At 37.2% G+C, this 20,324-nt stretch overlaps 1 protein-coding gene across 5 annotated transcripts in view; it reads left to right on the top strand.

Annotated features, from left to right (window-relative positions):
• The window catches only part of AGPS (alkylglycerone phosphate synthase), an 82,696-nt gene that overhangs the window by 43,678 nt on the left and 18,694 nt on the right, over positions 1–20,324 (top strand). For all 5 annotated transcript variants that reach the window (XM_056348248.1, XM_056348244.1, XM_056348245.1 and 2 more), the window contains 10 exons: positions 3,296–3,416; positions 3,496–3,570; positions 5,237–5,308; positions 7,277–7,356; positions 9,491–9,571; positions 11,998–12,123; positions 14,178–14,286; positions 14,723–14,850; positions 17,425–17,476; positions 19,746–19,822. In XM_056348248.1, the coding sequence (XP_056204223.1) occupies positions 3,296–3,416; positions 3,496–3,570; positions 5,237–5,308; positions 7,277–7,356; positions 9,491–9,571; positions 11,998–12,123; positions 14,178–14,286; positions 14,723–14,850; positions 17,425–17,476; positions 19,746–19,822 (921 nt within the window). The remainder of the gene's footprint in view (positions 1–3,295; positions 3,417–3,495; positions 3,571–5,236; positions 5,309–7,276; positions 7,357–9,490; positions 9,572–11,997; positions 12,124–14,177; positions 14,287–14,722; positions 14,851–17,424; positions 17,477–19,745; positions 19,823–20,324) is intronic.

Raw genomic sequence — 20,324 nt, 5'->3', positions numbered from 1 at the left:
GGTTCTGTAAATCTTGTTGTAACCTGAAACAGGCTGACTTGACACATAATAGGACTCTGGAGTCTCCAATATGTCTGACGTATCAACTGCTACTGCAGGATCCCCGTTTTAATGTCTCTTGTAGTTCCTAGTTTATATATCAGGTTATCATGCTGTATTGTTTTTTCATCTTCTATTGTTGTCAGAGCATGAAGAATCTCGGGTATAGGAACAGCAATAGGAGAGGGATCTCTTGGTCCTTTTGTCTTTCACCTGTCCTGCCTCTGTTGTGTAAGACTGGAGGGTTCCCTGTTGTATGCAACTTCTGTTATAATTAACAACAGTAAATGTACCTGCTTCTGTGATGCTCAAGGCCTACTGATAGCTTTTCGCTTTTCAGACTAGATTTATGAGATAGCAGTTTAGACCTAGTTCACACAGGCTTCCTGTCTAGCCTTTCAATGCACAAATCTTAAAATATTTCAGTCCCATAAGAATAAATACAGATATATTTTTGTTTGGCGTTGTGTATAAGATTTTTATAGATGAATAATCAACTTTTCAATCTTGATGAAAACTTAAGGATTAAAATACTTGTAGAAGAGAAAGATGAAGATACTTAAAGCCCCACCAGCAAGGAATCATTACAGCTTTAATAGTTGGTGTCCCTCGTATGGAGAACAAAAATCTTCAGGCACTTTGTGTTCAACTTAAAATTATATGAAATAGTTCTGTCTATAGAAATCCAGTAAGAAACCAAAGTTTACAATAGAAAATGTAAGCACAGCTTGCAAGGATTTTTTCTTGAAGTGGTTTAAAGATCTTTAATTTGTATCTATTTATTTCTCTTCTTTCAAGTTTCTCTCCGAGCTCTGCCCTTTGGGTGAACAGAGCACTATGAATGTGCAGAATAGTAAGAGCAGCAGTCCAAGACTTCCTCTGTGCTCATTGTGACTGGCCCCTAAATTCATGATCTCTCACTAGTGGTATGCCTCTCACCTGAACAACTCTTAATCTCAGCCTCTGTGTTTGTAGGTGACAAAGCTAATATGTTGGAGGGAAAAGCCTTTTCCTTGCATGTCTGGCACCTCATTTCAAGGAGTATAGTATTATCATTAAAGTCAGTCAGAACAGCACATATCCTCTTCCAGAAGTCAAATTATTGTTAAAACTATATTTTTATTAGGTTTTGTATCCATATGAAAACTCTGAAACAAACATTTGGTTATCCTTTTGAACCTCTGAATGTTGTTAGCTGTCAGTCATGAATGTATCATGCAGATGGTGCTTTCTGAATTATTCCTTTAAGTACTTTTAATTTCTACATAACCTTACACAGTTTCTGCTATGCTAGCAGTGGACACTGGTAGACAAGTTCCATGACTCTGGATCTTTTAACTACCTGAAAACTTTCCAGTTGAACTTTAAAACTTCCTGCTTCAGCTCTCCCAACTTAACCTATTCAGAATAGACTAGTGCCGTGGTGGCACATGGGAGACTATTAATCTCTTATTTCCGTTGCTGTTAGCTTGGTAACAGGTGCTGTCCTCTAAGGTTTTATCTTAAGGCACATAATGGTAAAAAATACCTGCTGTTCTGGATGTTATATAGAGCAAAGATGGGCAAAACTCTGTTCTAGGAAAGGAAACTTAGATGTGTGAGTATAACTTCCAGAAACTTAAAGGTGAAAGAAAAGTGAGTTCAGTTTTGCTGTTTTCTCTTTGTACTTGTGAAGAAGCATAGGCTAGGCTTATCAAATAAATGTCTTAAGTTCCTTTGACTGTATGGACAATCTTGTACAGAATAATTTTTGATAGTAGGGCTTTAAGCGAGCTTTTTGGCATCATTAGGCAGCCTGTAGTCTTTCCTGATAGCTTTGTAATGAAATTGCAACCATATTCTCTCAAGTTGAAGGCAATGTCAGTTAACTTGTCAGGAAGGTTTTCATGGCAGAAGTTTGAAAGCACTGCGCTGTGTTTTATCTAATTTTTTGCAACTCTTAATTTTTAAGATTGTAGTTAAAATGAAAGATGTGGTAGTGAAGAATGTTCAGTTCTGCTTTCAAACTTGAGGTCAAGAGTTTTTCATGTTAATATTTTCTTTCAGAGTAGTTGAAGCTGAGAAGTTAGTTTAGTCAAATAAAAGCTTGATCTCTAAGGGGCTCTTTAATTAGAGGCCATTTGCAAAAGATGACATCTTCCTGCAGGGAGATTACCTATAGAAAAGTATAAATTATTTACTCTGTTTTTAAGGAGGGGAAAAAAGCATATGTTTTTCTGAAGCTTTAAAGCACTTAAAAGCATTAAACTTAATGTCTACAAAGATCTTTTTTTTGGAAATGGATCCTGTAAAAAAAACTTACTTGGAGAATGAGAATTCAAGAAGGCAACACATGAACTATGTTTTTAAGTGCCTATATCTAAAGTGGCCTTTTCAAAAGAGAACTAAATGGCTAGGTCTGCACTTTGAGAAGCTATAAGAATACTATACATCTATAGTAAGAACCTGGGAGAATGGGTGGTTAAAATTGTTTAGCAGGGGTTCTTCCTCTGCACTTACAGAACCTTGATTTGAGGTCTGTTGATAAGCCAAAATGTCCAGTATAGCCTTTTTGAAAGGGAAACTTTTCTACAAGGTGTTGATTAAAACTTCTACCTGGAGGCTTTCTGGAAACATTTGCATGTTTGTGACAGAACATGGATTTTTAGAAAGTCTTCCTGATGTGTGAGGTCTACAAAGTATGACTGTTGTGTTATAGTAGTCAAACTTAGTTTTGTCTTGCTTTGGACTTTTGATTAGGCTTTGGTCCAAGGTGAATGTAACTTTCAGTACATGACAGGAGGAGGGGAAGTGGGTTGGTGGAAACAAAACTGTAAGTAGAATAATTTGCAGAGTGGTAGTGGCTTTAGTGTGTATTTCTCTGTATTGAAGGAGGAATTTATAGTCAAAAGAATTTTGACCTTCACTTGCTACCTGTTCATCAACAGTCTCTAGTTCTGTTCAGGCAGGTGTCTTGGATCTTAGGAAGCCTTTAAAAAGTTATTTTGTTCATTATGCACTCATAAGCTAGTGCATTTCTCCAAATTTGTCAGGTGGAAAAAAGGTAAATGTGCTACTGAAATAAAACTGTGTGCTGAGTTGGCTGAGTACCAGGGAGAAGTGCAATCTGTGAATGAAAATAAGGAAGAAAAATTCTGTGTTTCTGATCTTGAATAGTTACGTTTAGGTATCATTGTTAACCTGTTGTTGTACAGAAACACTGTCAAGAGTGTAAGAGTGAACCTACCTTTAATGAACTTATTTTCTTTTATTGTAGGCATCCTTAAATGTTAACGATGTACCTCCATCCACTGTAAATGAAGAATTTCTTCAGGATCTTAAAGCCACTAAAATATCGTATTCACAAGATGCAGAAGATAGGGTATTCAGAGCTCATGGTAAGCGAACTTCATTTATGTAAGTGCTGCTTCTGATGCTTCCTTGTTTCAACTTGTTAACTTATTGTTTGTGTTTCAGGTCACTGCCTACATGAGATATTTGTACTCAGGGAAGGAATGTTTAAGCGAATTCCTGATCTAGTTGTATGGCCTGGTAAGCTTTGTCTTACTCTCCCTTCTGATCTGGGAGGTCATTGTTTACTAAACTCCTGTGCTTGCTTGTGATGCGGAAGCTGTCTCTTGCTTCACTGACTGACAGAAACTGAAGGAATTTTCTCATGAATAGTAATCATAGTTGTTAACACATGGATTACAGGTTGTGCCTGTGAAATCCCATTGTTCTGTAGGAAAGTCAAATTTATTATTAAATATAGCTGAAGTTTCTATTGAAATCTGAATTCATGACTTAACCACAGTGTGATTTGAACATGTATGTTCCCCAAGAATAGCTGTATGAATGGCAGCCTAAATCTTGTTTTTTAAAGGAGTACATGATGGTGGAAGGGTAGTGAAATGTGTGTATTAACTGTGTTTTACAACATGCTGTACTTGAATAAAACCACCTGTAACTGCTATCAGAACACTTTACACAAAGGGTCATTGACTGAAAGAGCAGTGCAATCTGAATGCAGGCTAGGCTCACTTCAAATAAAATAACTAATGCTGGTGTACGTAATATGTAGCAGAAAACATGCTTGCTTCTATCTAGTAGGGTATGAGTACTTAAACTCATATGACTTTATTTGCACGCTTGTGTGAATTGTCTACTTCAGTTGTTTCTCTGGTCCCTAGGAGCTACTTCCCCTGTGCCATTCTTCAGTAGCTAATCAAAAAATGGTTTGATCCAAGTACCTGCTATTTTCTGTTTAGCTGTACGAATCCAACTCTTTTCCTACCTTTTATAACTTTGATACTTTGATAGCTGCACTGCATTAGAAACACCAACATCTCTCATGAGAATTTAGTCTTAGTTCAGTTTTCTCCCCTTTAATTAGAGGGGAAAAATCACATATGGGAAGCATAAAAAAAGTACTATAAGATGCATCTTGCTACTTGAGGACAGGTACTGACAATGACAGCACTGGTGACAGAGTAGCAGTTGCTACTCAGTCTTTTGTGCACACTATTTTGTGCAGCTCCAAGAGCAAGTGAAATAAAATAACTATCTCTGTTTAAATCTGCTCTCCATGGCAAGAGCAAAGTAGCCAGTTTGTAAGCCTATTTCCGTCCTGCTCAGTTCTCTGCTGTTTGCTCAAACTCACGTATGCGCTGTATTTGATCATTTTCCTTGTCTGTGCACAAGCATTTCTGCTTCCCTCTTTGACCAGATACAGAGTACATTCTAGAAAAGTAAATTTCACCAGCAACTCTACTTTTGAAACTGAATGTCAGCCAGAAAGAAAAAGATGTGGTGTTCAGCTCTCAGACTTATTTCTTGTTTAAAATAAATTGGACAGCCAATTGTCAATAAAAGCTTTAAACTTAATTTGTTCTCAAAGACACCTAGATTAATCGCTAACTGTTTAGTAGCCCATCTTGCCCTGAGAATTTGCAGGAGGTCTCAGTCCATGAGTAGAGCAGGAGACTAAGGCTGTAGTTGGTTCTTCAAACGTAGAATTGTTTCAGGTCTAAATTTTACTCTGGGAACCCTGACACTTCTGAACCCAGCTCTTAGCACATAACTCTTTGGAAATGTCTTCCTTGCTGGTGTTGGAAAAGGAGCTGCTGTTTATTCAGACTGCAGTATTTAGTACAAAGCGCAAATAGTGGTATTAAGCATAAATCCTGTTGGTTCTTTTAACTGTTTGGACTTTTTTTAGTTTGCCATGAAGACGTAGTTAAAATTGTGGAATTAGCCTGCAAACACAATCTCTGCATAATACCATTTGGTGGTAAGTGTTAAGAAATCTCAAATCTGTTTAACATTACTAGTGAAAATGTATTCTACTTGAATTCAATTTAAATATGTGATCTTAGTAATTTATTGTGCTCATAATTCAATAGTTAGTCTTTTTATAGTAGTGTTTTAAGTGTGGTCTTAATTTTTTTATGATCTTGCAGTATTAAAAGCTGCTATATTCAATTTAGTGGAAGTCATTAAAAGTATGTCAACACCTTGAATATTGAATGTGCAAGAGGACTGATTATATGAAGCTGAAATCTACCTCTGCCATGGAAGTTTTCTAGGAAATAAGTCAAGAGATTCAAATGTCTGTTAGAGGTATCATGTTTTTGGATGCATTACTTGTGCTCTTTTCCCACAAACATGTATGAATTGGGGTTTTTTCTTATTGTACTATTGAAGCTCATGGGTCCAGAGAGGATTATGGTCAGACACCATGTTGCAAAATCATTAACTGTAATTCAGGTTTCCTTTTAGACGTTGTTTGGTTTGAAAGTTAAACTTCTGTGGCAAGGGCTTTTCAGGAGACTAAGGCTGTAGTTGGTACAGAGTACAAGTAAAGGCGTGTGTAAGAGGACTCCAGGTTTTTTAATCATGGATGCTTTTTCCTTTAAGCCTGCTGAAGTAGATGGTGAGCTATCTTGCTTTGACTTAGAGCTCAGGGAGCACGGGAAGCTTACTTTCATAAGCTTATTCAGTGAGAAGCTCTTTGCCAAGAGCTCTTAATTCTGTGAGAAATCCGTGCATTTTACTTGGTACTTGCTTATGCTGTAGGAGTATAGCCCCTGTAGGAAGGACACTTAACCATTTGAAAAGACAAGAATGTCACTTGAAGACAATACCAAACTGATGGAGCTGGTTTCTCCCTAAAACTCACCCTTGCCAGGTACATCTGAAGAGCTGTAAGACTGCTACAAGTCACCTTTGGTACTAGTAAATTGGTATAGCTGAAAACAGCTATATTGACTATATCTTGTCCACTGACCAGGGTACAGAAAGATCTTCAGATTGCTTTCCAAGTCTGTTTATGCTAAAGTACAGTCAATGTCTGGAGTTACTACTGTAGGCATTGGTATTCAAGGAAAATGCTCCCTTTCCTTTTACTGGAAACAAAGGTGATGGGCTCTACTGCTCTTGGAGTGTTTTATTAGTTGTCCCTGTATCTGTACTTGCCATTGGTTGTTCTTCGGTAGCTTACTATGGATTTCTTTAGCATCTTAGTCTCTCTTTTCCTATGGCTTTTGTAGTCTTTGAGAAGCCAAAGGCTCCTTGGAGGCTGTTCTGTGACATCCTATAAAATACATTAGAAGCCTGTAGAGAAGTTTGACATTAGGCTGCCCAAGAAAATGGAGTCGCTATCCCTAGAGGTATTAAGGCAGACAGATGTAGCATTTAAGGATATCGTTTAGTGATGAACTTGGCAGTGTTAGGTTAACGGATGTACTTGATGATCTTAAAGGTCTTTTCCAACACAAATGATTCTATGATCTGGTTTTATTCAGTGTTTTTAGTTACATACTTGCTTTCAGATAGGTACTGCATTCTTGCATTAAGTAGACTTCTTAAGCCAGTTTTATGGGTAGAAGTGTAGTGACTTCCGTAGTGACCACAAAAGAACATATAGAAATCATAGCACTCCATCTTGGACGCTTTGTTATTTCTTACTTTTCTAGTTTTGAAAATCTATTCTGAACTTAACAGAAGCAGCTGAGATGGTCACAAAATTTCATGATTTATCAAGGGCTGTTAAAGCATTGACAGCTCCACTGCTGCCTTGATTTTTTGAAACCCAGTTTAGGAGAAGGGACAGCCTTAAAAGGCTAATCACTAGCCTCAAACAGTTAACTTCAGTGATCTTAATTTAAGTTCAATATCAGAAAGGAGGGAGTGAGTAATGTTATGTGAAGAAAAACTACCTGAGAATTTTTTGATGACAATTTCACTCCCATATTTGCAGGAGGGACGAGTGTCTCTAGTGCCCTTGAATGTCCTGAAGAAGAAAAAAGAACAATTGTCTCACTGGATACATCACAAATGGTATGTCACTCAGCTGTTGGTTTTTTTAAATCTACTTTTAAAATTATCCTGTGATTACTTTGGTGATCATTAAGGAATGACATTTTTTCTTTGCAAGAATTAATTAGGGGTGGAAGTATTTATCCCTACTAAGTGTGATTAAACTGGTACTCCTTCAGTTTAAGTGAAATTTGCTGATGTTAGTTACACCTGTACCACTCCATATGACCGGTATGTATTTAACAATGGAAAAAAAATCACTGTTAAGCCTTGTTATAGCAGCTTTAAGTGAAAATTGGAGGAAGCTACTATGCTTCTATATTGGAACTTGTATTTGAGGTTAAATGAAAGGCTAGGAGGAAGCTATTTGTTACTGCAAATTTCACTAGTTTTTGCAGGCTAAGAAATACTTCAAGCAAAGGTTAGTAAGGTGACCTAATATCTATAAAAAACCTGAAGGATCAACTTTAAAGAAAAAAACCCCTAGATTTTTGGGTATATAGCACCTTGAGTATGTCAAGTTCATAGCTTTATGGCAGTCTAGAAATGCAGTTCTGTAAAACTTAGTGCTAGTTTTCGTCTTTCTGTTATGAAGGAGCTTTATACTTCTAAAACAGGGGTCCTCAAACTTATTAAACAGGGGGCTGGCGTGCGGATGAAGTGGCAGACAGTCATCTGAGGCTGCTTGGTTCCCCCCCAACCCCCATTTTCTCTACTCAGTCAGTGGTGCTTCAGTTAAACTTCATGTTTCTCAGTTGTGTCTGGCTACAAAGTGATCTTTTCTGCAAAGGCGGTAGTTGTGTATTGAAGGAAGCTCTTTGGGTGTCTATGGAGTGAAATCCAAAGAGTATAGTGCTGACTGAAGCCTTCATTTGAACTCACTGATTCATAACCCACAGCTCTGACTTATGTCTCGTTTGAGAGTGGGAAGGGATTGTGGTTAACTCATGCTTTTGTATTATCTAGTATACACCAAGTCAGAAAATAGACCGCTTTCATGTCTTGAATGAGTGTTAGCTAATTGTAATCATTGAGGAGGGTAATGAAGGAAATTAAGGTGAAAAGAAGCACTGCCAGAGTTAAAACCTGGGTGTCTCAGAGCAATTAAGATGATTGGCTAAGCTTTGCTATTTTATTAGACACTTAATGGGTATTTTCATCTGTGTAGGGTCTATATTGTATAAAAACTAATTACATAAGCATCTTAGATCAGTTAAGCAGTTTATGCTGAAACTGAAAGTGTCTGAAAGGAGCTGAAATAGCTGGTTTTGAATAATTAGTTAGCCCAGATGTTGTGAGGGGAGACAACTGCCTTAAATCATAGTTTAAGTTGGACTATGAGATGTTGACATTTCTGTCACTTGAAAAAAAATCAACGTAAAGGGAAGTTAAGAGCTGTTCTCCGAATATTAATGCACAAAATTATAGTACACCAGAAGCATACTTCAGAATGAAGAGTAGAAGCTGAAGCTTCTGCGGTGTCCTTAATATAAGTGAAGTTAAACCTGTATTTGTTTTTCCAAGTGGATTGTCCTTGTCATCAATTGCTTAGTGCACCATGTAGTTTGTAGTGTTTACTACATTTTCCTGTTTAGTAGAATGTACTGATGGGAAGTGACTGTCTCATCAGATAAAACAATAGAATCCTTCGAAGTATCTTAAATTTCAAAAGTATATATATACTCTGACATCCTATAGTATAATTTGCTTCTAGTTTACAGTGTCAAAATCCAAGAGCTGAACTAGAATAACTGAAAGCAATCTATTTAACCCATGGAGTATCTTCAAGAATACTTGTTGTATACTTAATGTCCAGATAGTCAGATTCAGGCACCTTCATTCATGTTACTTGTGAAAATCACTGTATTTCTTAATTTCTGTGAGGGTTTTGACTTAACAATGCAGAAGAGTCAGAAAGACTCTTTAAACATTTCTAGTATGAATTGTCTAGTAAGTATACTACCCTCTTACAGTAATGACTTCATAAGTTGTAACCTGTTTGAGGGAGTGAGGGGGTTCAGCTTCCAACTGCTGAATAACTGGAGTTGAATTAATAGTAAACTATATAACCAAGCATGTTGATCCGAAGCATTAGAGAAGGAAATGAACAAAAATCTTTAATGCTGTTTCTTAGTTTTGATTGGCTTTTCAACAGAATCGGATTCTCTGGATAGATGAGAAGAACTTAACAGCTTGTGTGGAAGCTGGCATTGTTGGACAAGATCTGGAAAAACAGGTATTTTTAACTTGTCAGACCTCTAGTATTTCTCCATGCTTTCCTTAGCTGTTCCTGTTATCTCATCTAAATAATTGAATTGTAGCTTAACTCTTGTATGTTTTCATGCAGACTAGTGTGGTAAGCGTTACATGCATGGCTGTGAACCGTATCACATTGAATGCTGTATTTGATGAACACTTTAAAAACTTTGCTTTTTGGCTCTAGATGCAAAATGTGATTACAGTAATAAGGTGACAATTCACAGCATGTAATGCTATGCTTTCTGTTTCAGACCTTAGATAGACCAGTGTGGTTGCAAGGCATGACACTTGGTACCACTTACCAGGCAAAGTTCAAACTGTCACTTTGTGATGTGTGGTTTAATCATTCTGGCCAGAGGGGGTTTCCTCAGGAAGGCTGGAACATATAACAGATATGCTGTTGCACTGCTACAGGAGAGTAGCTGAAAGGAGGGAGAGTTGCCCAAAGCAAGAGTCCAGTGGAATATTAAATCACCTTCATTTCTAAGTAATCTTTACTGGCTTTTAATTGCAGTTCATCAGGAGAGCCACAGCACCCTTCTCAGGGTCTTTCTAAGTGCTCCTCTAATCAAGCAAGTTGTGTATGTTTGTTGTTCTTCAGGATGTGCTGTTCTGGTTATCTAAAAAATTCTAGGACTTGTTTTGATAGCTAAATGATGTCTAAAATTACAATTCTTAGTACCTAAATGCACTCTACAAATAATGCAGGGACTTGGGTTTTCTTAACATGTTTTTTTAGACCACTTTTTAGAAGAAAACTTGTTGTACCTGACAGAGCTGTTTATGATGAGAAAGGTAGCATTGCCTGCCTTTTATCATTTGATCGTAATATTTTAACCTTTCTAGATCTGTTTCTTTCAAGTTTCAAATTAAAAGTGTGAGGAGAATATGCTCTGTGTTTAACCGACCTTTTTCTAGGGTAATGGTTTGATATTTCACAACTGTCTATTTAAATGCCACTATTTTTCCTTTCACTTAGTAAAGGACTACTGCCCCTTACTCTGCTTACAGCTCTTATGAACTGGAGTACTGCCGTTGCAGTTATCTTTTAATATTTTTGATCAAAATCTTTTCAATCAGGTTTTTGACTATGAAAAGTTGTCCATTTGTTCAGTACTGAATAAACTAGTATTTGTACAAAGGTTTTAATATCTCAAGTCACTCTGAGCAAGTGAGGACTTCTGTGGAATTCTTTCAATGTGCAAAGAATACAAAATCAGACCATCTACTCTAAAGTATATGTATATATATATTTTCAAAATTCTTATTGTGTATACTGGAATTCCATTATTACTGGCCAGTGGGATGTGGTTAAAGTGAGGACTGCAGGTTGTGCTTGTTTTGTGTAGTACAATTTGAGCATAAGAATGATTTAATATTGTAGTTAATGCCAATGCAGACTTCCACTGAAGTACAGGTAGAATGCAGATATGCATTTGGCCAAGGAAATTTCTTGTTATCTTTGGGGTAGGAGGAAGGTGCAGGGTCAACCCTTCCCTAATAAATGACAAGTAAGCATATAAAGCCACAAGCCCCTCTGGTATGGGAGGAGACCATGAGCTAGATGAATCACCATAGACATTACACAGAAGTGACTTTCAATCATTTAAGTTAGAACCACTTTGTACAACAGAACATAGTTAATGATCCACATTATGTGGTATACTTAAATACCTATGTCCAACATGATTGTTTTCAGTTGGTCAGCACAGATTGATCATCTCAAATGCACTAACACAGTTATCACTTAATGTGAGACTATTGGGTCTTTAATTCTTCCTGTTCAACAGCTTTGGTGGTGTGATTCTGAGGGCATCCAATCTACCTCAGGTGCTGTGCAGATGGCAAAGCCAAGCTAACACAGAAAAATGAGAAACAAGTTACTGCTTAATGTACAGGAATGCATGATCTGCATCACAAATAGTTGACAGCATTGCATACAGGAAGCCCAACCAGATGGCTGTATGTTAAAACACATCACTCCATGAGAGAATTAAGTACAGGCAATTTGCTCATGTTTTCTGCAGACGTGCTGCATATCACATTAGGTTAGAACAAGAGATTACGTGCCTTATTGGCTGCATTTGTGCAAAGTTGGTAGTTACATAGTTAAAATTTTTCTCATACATACTTGAATTCACACCTTATGAACAATAAAGGTCTTTATTTTAAAATATGGAGGAGGAGTGTTATAGGTTGATGTGTATGCACAGTAGAAGCAGAATCAATTGCATTTCATTTATATATCAAAACCAAAACTTGTACCTGAATGAAAGGGTGTGTGGATACAGGATACTGTTTTTTTAAAAAAAGCAACAAACAAACAAACCCGAACTAGAATACTGAGATTTGGAGTACTACACAAATGCAGGCTCTGTAAAATTTATTTTTTCCTTTCTTTAGCTTGCTGAAAGTGGCTTCTGTACAGGCCATGAACCAGACTCCATGGAGTTCAGTTCACTAGGAGGATGGGTAGCAACACGAGCATCGGGCATGAAAAAAAACATCTATGGAAACATTGAAGATCTGGTAAATAGCTCTAATACTTTTTCTAATTGTTCTGTTTGCAGGTTTAACTTCTATAATGACTCGCAATGAGAGGGGAAAAGGGATAGTCGATTTCGGTTTTAAGTGATACAGTTTTGGCATCAAATCTTGACTGAAATGCTAGTTTGCTTGCTTTTGGTATTATAATTTTAAAAGTCAATTTTATCTTGGTAATCACTGGCTAACTTAAGGACTTGTTACCCTGTCCTGACTCTGGTGTTACCTTCTATCATTTTGTGCTTTCTGTTAATCCAGTGTAATAATCCTGTCAAAATTTTAGGGTGACTCCAAAAGGTCATGTTTTGTCCTACCTATTCGATGTTCCTGAAGTTGTCTAGTTGGACCATCTAACTGACAAGCAAGCTAGCTTCTTCCACTTTCCTACCCCCCCTAGGCTAGTTTTCAAATCTGTAGGCTGACCTAACTGACCATGTGGATGCACAGTGGTGAAATGTAACGCTGCCACATGGTCTGAAGGAGCTTTGAGGAAGGAAGCAATGGACTGGGAATGCCAGTATTGTATTCTTGAATCTGTTGTAACCATAAAAATGGTTCATCTTTATATTAACCCAGGTAATTTGTGTTTTAAAACATACTTTTTGATTTAAGTTACCTTTTCTGTTATGACAAGTATACTAAATAATATTTAAATAATCACTGTTCAGACTTTGCCAGCCTTTTTGCTTCAAACTTCCAGCTTTCTCTCATAGTTTATAAAATAGCTGTTCCACATGTGACATTTTCTTACTACTTTCCTGCAGCCCCGCTCTAGGTAATAGATCCCCATCATCTCAGGCTTTTTCATCAGCTCATAGCTCAGACATGTTTGTTCTGTGCACAGATATGACACTTCAGTATCAGTGACTGAGTTTGGCAGGAACTACACCATTTTTATTCAGTAGGCCTGGCTGAACTAAAACTACTAACACTTGTGAAGTGTCATTTGTCTCCTACTACCTGAAGTATTACTGGATGGTATAGTTTTGCTTGTACTGGGAGATGTGAAGCAGAAGGCTTTTCTATCATGGAAGTGTAACTTCAGGCTAAAATAGCTTCTGAAATTTCCATTAGGAGGAAATAAGATTGAAAATTGATTTGGAACAGTTAGTGAGTTTCAAAATGGCACAGTGAGAAGGTTTCAGGGAAGTGTTTACCTTCTGAGGAAACTTTATATCTAGAAATGGTGTGTTATATAAGCTGCCTAAAATCTACTTATTGTAGAATCAACAGTTTGTAAAATGCATATAATGAAATTTTTTAACAACTCAGAGCAGGATGAAAATTACTTAGCTACCTGTGCTAGAAAGTTTTAAACCCATCAGCTGAAATTCAGTAATCTTGCTTCATTTAAAGGCTTCACTACATAAACCCAAAACTCGCCATTCCTTGGTATAAAATAATTGAATAAAGGATTAAAAAGAAATCTGGACTCTGTATTGCATGTGCATGAATAAAGCTGGAAGCAATAACATTTAAAAATATTTTTTAAAAAAAACAAACTTAGAGCCTTAGCCTTACATACATATCAGTCTTATGGCAGATTTTATATTGATAATCTATTTCATAAAACTTACTGCTATGTTTGCTCCTAATAGAAGTATTTCTGTAGCAACTGCTAACTGAATTATAAGCTTTATAAAGCAGCAATATTAAAGCAAAGTTTAAACCCTCACTTTTTTCCTCTGAAGTGTATGTATATTCTGTATTAAAATACTAATGTTTATGAAGTGCTGTCTACACTGAAAAAAACAAAACAGTTTTAACTGATATTGCCTGCATGTAGTCAACAGTTCATTTGATTTGGCATAGAACTGGAAACAATCTGTGTGGGCGAACCATGCTGTGTTAAAATGACTGTTATTAACAGTCCTCAGGTTATTCTAAAAGTTCTTGGGACTGCCTACATAATGTCTTAAAGCTTACAAAGCTGAACTGTATTGATCTTAATATTAAGTTTTGTAGAAAGTTAATATCATACAAAAAACTTGTGTGTGCCTAATGCAAGTATTTATAGTCATTGCGTATTGTTTAAACAGGTGATCCATATAAAAATGGTAACTCCTAGAGGAATAGTAGAAAAAAACTGTCAAGTACCTCGCATGTCGACAGGACCTGATATCCATCACTTCATTATGGGATCTGAAGGTATAAACACAGTAATTGCATGTAACTGCATCTTCCGTCAGCTTCTGTAATGGCTCGATGATTTGAACATCTTTAATGCTGTGGCTTCCAGTGTGTCTGAGTGGCATTATGCAGTCATGAATTTCTTGTGTTAGGATAATACAATGAAACTTTAAATATATACTTTAAAAATAAGGACTGAAATTAAGCAACTCTGAACACTGCTTAAAACAGGTCTATAGAGTTAGTCTACAAGTCTAGTAACAAACATGATTTAGAGGGTATCTTGTAAGAATTTACCATGTCAGGAATAAATCACCTACTACTGCAATAGTGAATTTTTGGGACTTCTGATTTACGTTAACTTACAACATCCTGGTAAACAATTGTTAAGTTGGGTAACTTGCAAGAAGTATATCTTGCAACACTTCACTCAGTTTTTCTTTTTCTCCTGAAGGAACTCTTGGAGTGGTTACTGAAGTTACGATAAAGATTCGCCCAGTCCCTGAATACCAGAAGTATGGCTCTGTGGTCTTCCCCAATTTTGAACGAGGGGTAGCCTGCTTAAGGGAAGTGGCAAAGCAGGTAAAGAAAAGCTAGATGTTAACTTCACTCAAGGACGCAGATTCTAGCACTAGGGGTATGCTCATGCCATACTACTGGCAATTGGGAAGTGAGGATTTGAGGTAATACGAACCACATCAAGTGTATATGGTCCATGAGGCTTTTGGAAATGATGCAGTTGAGGATTGAGTACATTCTGAATTTGCTTGATATTCTGAGTCATGTTGTGGATGTGCCTTCTGATTGCTTTTTTCAGAGGGAGTTACTTGCAAAGCCAAACTTTCTGTGCTGAGATATGAATCTCCTTCAACAGGGCTTAATTCTCAGATTAATTCAGGGCTATGTAGAGGGAACCAGTATTTAAAGAAACTAAGTTGCAGTGCACAAGTAAAAGGTAGTTGAATTTATGGCTCTAAAGTGACAAAGGAACAGAAGTCATGCAATGGAAGGATATGGTCTATGTCTAGAAAACATTTCCTGAAGCACAGTGACATGTTCAGGTGAGCTGGATATTTTGAGGTGGAATTGTGCTTATGCTGTAGTACTTAAACAGCCTTCTGAATAGTGTGGTCAGGTGGTTTCAGGTAGCAACTCAGACATGGGTGTCCAAATTGAATAACACTTTTCCTTGTGGCTATGCTTCCAAGCAAATCTTAGAGTAGCTAGCCTCTTTCTTCATTAACTTTTCTTTGCTACGTGTAAAACTTAGCAAATCCTGGAATATGCCCTGAATGGGTGAAGTAATTTCAGAAATGTTTTAATTTATGCTAAACTAAACACAGCTTTACATTTTTGTAGTGATTGGTCTAAATTAATGACTTAATGTTCCAAACCAGATGTTCAAACTGGTATGTGAATGACATGTATATGCTAGTCAGCAGCACTTCCCAGTTCTGTTGTGCTTCTACTGCTAGTGCTTGTTCTTCTGTTAAAGGTATCTAAGCGGATGGTGTGGGAATACTTAATCATATTGCTGATCAACATTTTGGTTCAATTAAGGAGCTAGTGTCTTTTCTCTAGCTATGGGCTTAGTTAGAAGAGGAAAAAAGGCCAATTAGCCACTTAGTGTTGCTCCATTTCTAAGCTGCTGCTGCTGTTTCACTGAGCCTTACTTGATCACTGTTTACTTGAGCCTTAATTACTTATTCTTCTCTTCTGTTGCCCCTTGAATTAATCTTGGTAATAATTAGTGATAGCTGTCTGAAAAGCTGTTTGTCTGTATTGGTCTAGGTTAATGTAAGATTAACCAACCTGCAGGTTGTGGGTGGGTTGGTTTCATGTAAAACCACTCCTCCAGCCTTCTTCTGTCAACCTGCCTGTTCTTCATGCTCTTTCTTCCTGTTGTGTGACCAAATATATATTAATGATATTATGGACAGTGAACATGTCAAAGTGATAGAGGAGTACTTCTAAATCCATCTGATTAGAAGAGTAGAAGAACACAAGCCTGAAATTCATGCTTTGTCATATTCCTGTGGCCATACATGTCAGTATGACTGGATATGGCCATCACACATTATACAGTGTAGGCATATGTATTGCCAGAAGCTTGCCTAATTGAAGGCAGCTGTTCTCACTTGTTTTCAGACTTCTGTACAGTGCAGGATCTAGGCTGGACCCAAATATGGATTTTAAGCCCAGTGTGATGGCAGAACATTAGGTGTAGCTGGGTTGGAGTTAACATCAGCTGCTATGAAGAAAACTTTGTTCTTGTGACCAAAGCAATGTTAACACACCAATCTTTTGGCTGTTGCTGAACAACGTGTATACAGTGTCAAGGCTTTCTCTATTTTTCAGGCTCTTCCCACCGGCAAGTAGGTTGGTAGCAGGCAAGAGGCTGGGAGGGAACACAGTTGGGACAGCTGACCCGAGCTGACAAAAGGGATATTCCATTCCCTGCCACATAACATCATGGTCAGAAATAAAACTAGAGGAGGGAGCCTCCCAGGGGTTATCATTGCTTGAGGTCTGGCTGGGTATTGGTCAGCTGGTGGTAACTGATTTCTTTTTGCATTGCTTTTTTGGTGGTGGTTTCCCATTTTGCTTATCAAGTTATCTTCATCTTAACCCATGAGTTTTCCCACTTTTACCCTTCCAGTTTTTTCCCCTCTACCACTGCAGCGGAGTGAGTGAGCAGCTGTGTAGTGCTTAGCTGCGTGCCGGGTTTAACCCACAACAATTAAACTTTTTTCAATGTATTTGTAATGTATGTGTATCTCTGATTATGTAGCAACATAAGCTTGATATTTTAATGAAGAATGATATCTTTACTGCATATGGCACTTCAGAAAAACACTTGATACTTGAAAGGTCAAAGATCTTCAGATATTCCTGTTGGCTTGAGGTTGAACTGAAAATTCTCAATGCATTATATCTAGACATACCTAATAGATGATATTATTCAAGTGGAAAAAAAGCTTAGTCACCCCTTTTCAGTGATTATGATGGCCATAGGTCTCTGGTATCAAAGTTTTCTTACAAGAGCTTTCTTGTATGCTATTTTAAAATGAGCATTTTATTGTTATGAATTCTAGCAAAACTGTACGTAATCTTTCTATACTTCCTCCCTCTCATTCCTCTAACTTTGTCTCCAAGAGATGTGCTCCTGCATCAATTCGCCTTGTTGACAATGCACAGTTTCAGTTTGGTAAGTACATAGATCTTCTTAGACAAATATGCTTCTAAGGGTTTTGATTTTTGGTAGTCTGGTTTAGGTGGTAATTCCTTTACTCAAAACTAGACTAAGAAGGCAACGAACCTGAAGTTATGCTATAAAAGTGTGATAATGTCTACTTTCAGAAACAGAAGCCTGTCTTTGCCTCTGGGAAAACAGCATGAACTACAACAGCCAGTAAAGAACCATGCTCTGCATATAAATATGAGGGTTTTTTTTTTTTGCTACCTTTCCATTCTTGGTATGTAGTCTGCTGGGTAGAGTTTGAAACTCTGGTGGCACTTCCTCTGTTTTGCTGAAGGAGCAGAAATTATAGTTTTGCAGTTTAGTACTTGAAACATTTTCTTGCTGAGAGTACTAATGAGAAGTTGGTATGCAAAAAAATTAATCATAATGCAGGCACCTTATTTGGAAGGTAAGTTGGTTGATATACAGATTCCTTAAGTATCAGGTTTGTGAAAATATTCTGATGTGGCAACAATTATTTGGGTGGGGGAGGCAATGACTACTCACTTCAGGCAAGCATGTCTAGCTTTAAAAGAAGCTTAGATGTAGTAAATGCCATAATCGTATGCAGACAGAAATAATCTGTAGGCTGTAAGTACAGAAAGTCAATGAAGCTACTAGAACATTACTGAACACAAATATTTTGTGAAATTTCAGCTAGTTCAAATACCAAAACAGGGCGATGTCAGACATGCAGAGCAATTATTTTTAAGGAATTATTGGGGAAAGCTGTTGTCTTACTGTAGGAGATTTGGCAAAAGATGTGTTCTGGCTCAAGACACTCTCAAGGAGAACCTAAAGTTCTACTGCTTTGAAGCTAATAGTTTATAGAATGTAAAGGTCTTGCTGAGAATGTGCTATTTTGGTTGTATCCAGAAAACCTAAATGTGAATAGAGATGGACTCTGAAAACCTCTATGTTGATACCACTTGAACGAGTCAGATTTTCTGAAACTTCTTTTGGACAGAAGCCGCAGTGGTGAATCTTGACTTCAAATACCATTAATATGGTGGTGCTGAGAAAGCTGAGCTTTGTTTTTCAAACCAAGGAAATGGATTTGTAAAACCTGAGCCCAGCAAGCCTTGCTGCTTGCTTTGGTCATTCTTGTGTTTTACTGTTTCTCTCGGATATGTACAATGAAGGCAGATGCTTTTTTTTTTTTTCTTTTGAATTTGGAAGACGTTTGACCAGTTACAAGCTTTAACCCAACACTGAATAAATGATTCTTCTACTTTCTAGCATTGATCTGAGATTGCAGCTTATATGGTCATGTGCAAAACAGTTTTAGGTGTGTCAATATAGATATTTTTTTCTTGTAATCATTAAGTAGGCTTAAATACAGTAGTTCTTGCAGATGTGGTTTAAATTCATGCCCTTTTGTGATCTGGTGCTTTTTTGTGCACTTAGAGGTGTACTCTCGAGGTATGTTCATATCTGCAGGGAGAGTCCCTCATTACTGAAGAGGGAAGGAGAGTAATCAATTGCTGAATTCCTGCTTTATTCAGGAGGAAGTACTTTGTGAAGTATTTTAGAAAGAAGTATCATGTAAATGGTGCATAACTTTTTTTATGAATTGGGCTCACAGCATGTAGGCCAGATGCAAGACTGTTGAAGTGAAGCAGTAATGGGAGTTCAGAAGTTGCTTGTAACTGAAAACAATGGAACAAACAGTAAAAGACTTTCATCTCAATTAAACCCAGTCTTGAGGCAGAGATGTTAATTTAACAAACTCCAAGACACCATTTATATATCCTGGAATTTTAGTTCCCCGTATGTGATTAAGGAAGCAATTACTAGCTCTGTGTAGAAAATTTTGCACAAGTGACATAACAGTTAAGGAAAAAGTTGCTTAACTCCTAATTTGCACCACTTTTGGCTATTAGTTTCAGTAGTTTTGGCGTAACCTTAAAGTCACTGATTTGCTTGGCTTTGTACTGCTAAAATTAATGAAGTGTGCTTCTAAAGTTTTCCATACGCCAATACTTGCAAAAATCTAAACTAGGGCAGCCTTAATTAAGTGTAAGATGAAATATTTGTGCACAGTTGTATGTATGCCTTTAAAAAAAATTACTAAGAACCTTTTCCTAAATGAGTAGAAAGTGCCTTTAATTATGATAATCAAAGTGCTCCCAGATGATTCTTGCAACTTTGACTATCAAACTTTATTTGCCCCTTGAATTAGTAATTTTAAGAGTGCTGTTTGCCTTAACACACCTTTTTCCACGTTTTACCAAAGGTCATGCTCTTAAACCACAAGTTGCTTCCATTTTCACGTCATTTTTGGATGGACTGAAAAAATTCTACATCACAAAGGTAATATTTGGGGTTTAATACTGTTCCAAGTTTTGCATGCTATTCATAAGATACCTGTTCTCGTATACTGTCTCTAGTGCAGCTGAGTTCAGGTGTAACATATCCTACACTCTCCAGTTAACTGATACTACAATCTCAAAGTGGTTTAATCCAAGATGAGATTATCTGTTTGAGGAGTTATTCCATGAGAGCTGTTCTTACTGGTCATATCTGTAGATGAGATTAATATACCCTGTCTTAACAGTGAGTTGGTGACAAGAGCAAGACTGGAACCAACTTGCCTAGCTTGCAGACCACTGATCATCAGTTAACACTGATGGAGTGAGACCAACACTTTACTATCTTTTCCTCTTCTCAGATTTTTTTTTTGTCAAGGCAGCCTACCTTGTTGCATGAACTAGAATTCTGGGAGGACCTCAAGATATTTGTCTTGAATTGCCTGTGTAAACTGAATTTTTGTCTTACTGGAATTCATCCCAATGAATACCCTTTGTAGTCCAGA

The sequence above is a fragment of the Falco biarmicus genome, chromosome 8 (assembly GCF_023638135.1).
Source record: "Falco biarmicus isolate bFalBia1 chromosome 8, bFalBia1.pri, whole genome shotgun sequence".
NCBI lineage: Eukaryota > Metazoa > Chordata > Aves > Falconiformes > Falconidae > Falco > Falco biarmicus.
The sequence above is the reverse complement of the archived record's forward strand: the minus strand, read 5'-3'. Positions and strand labels throughout refer to the sequence as shown.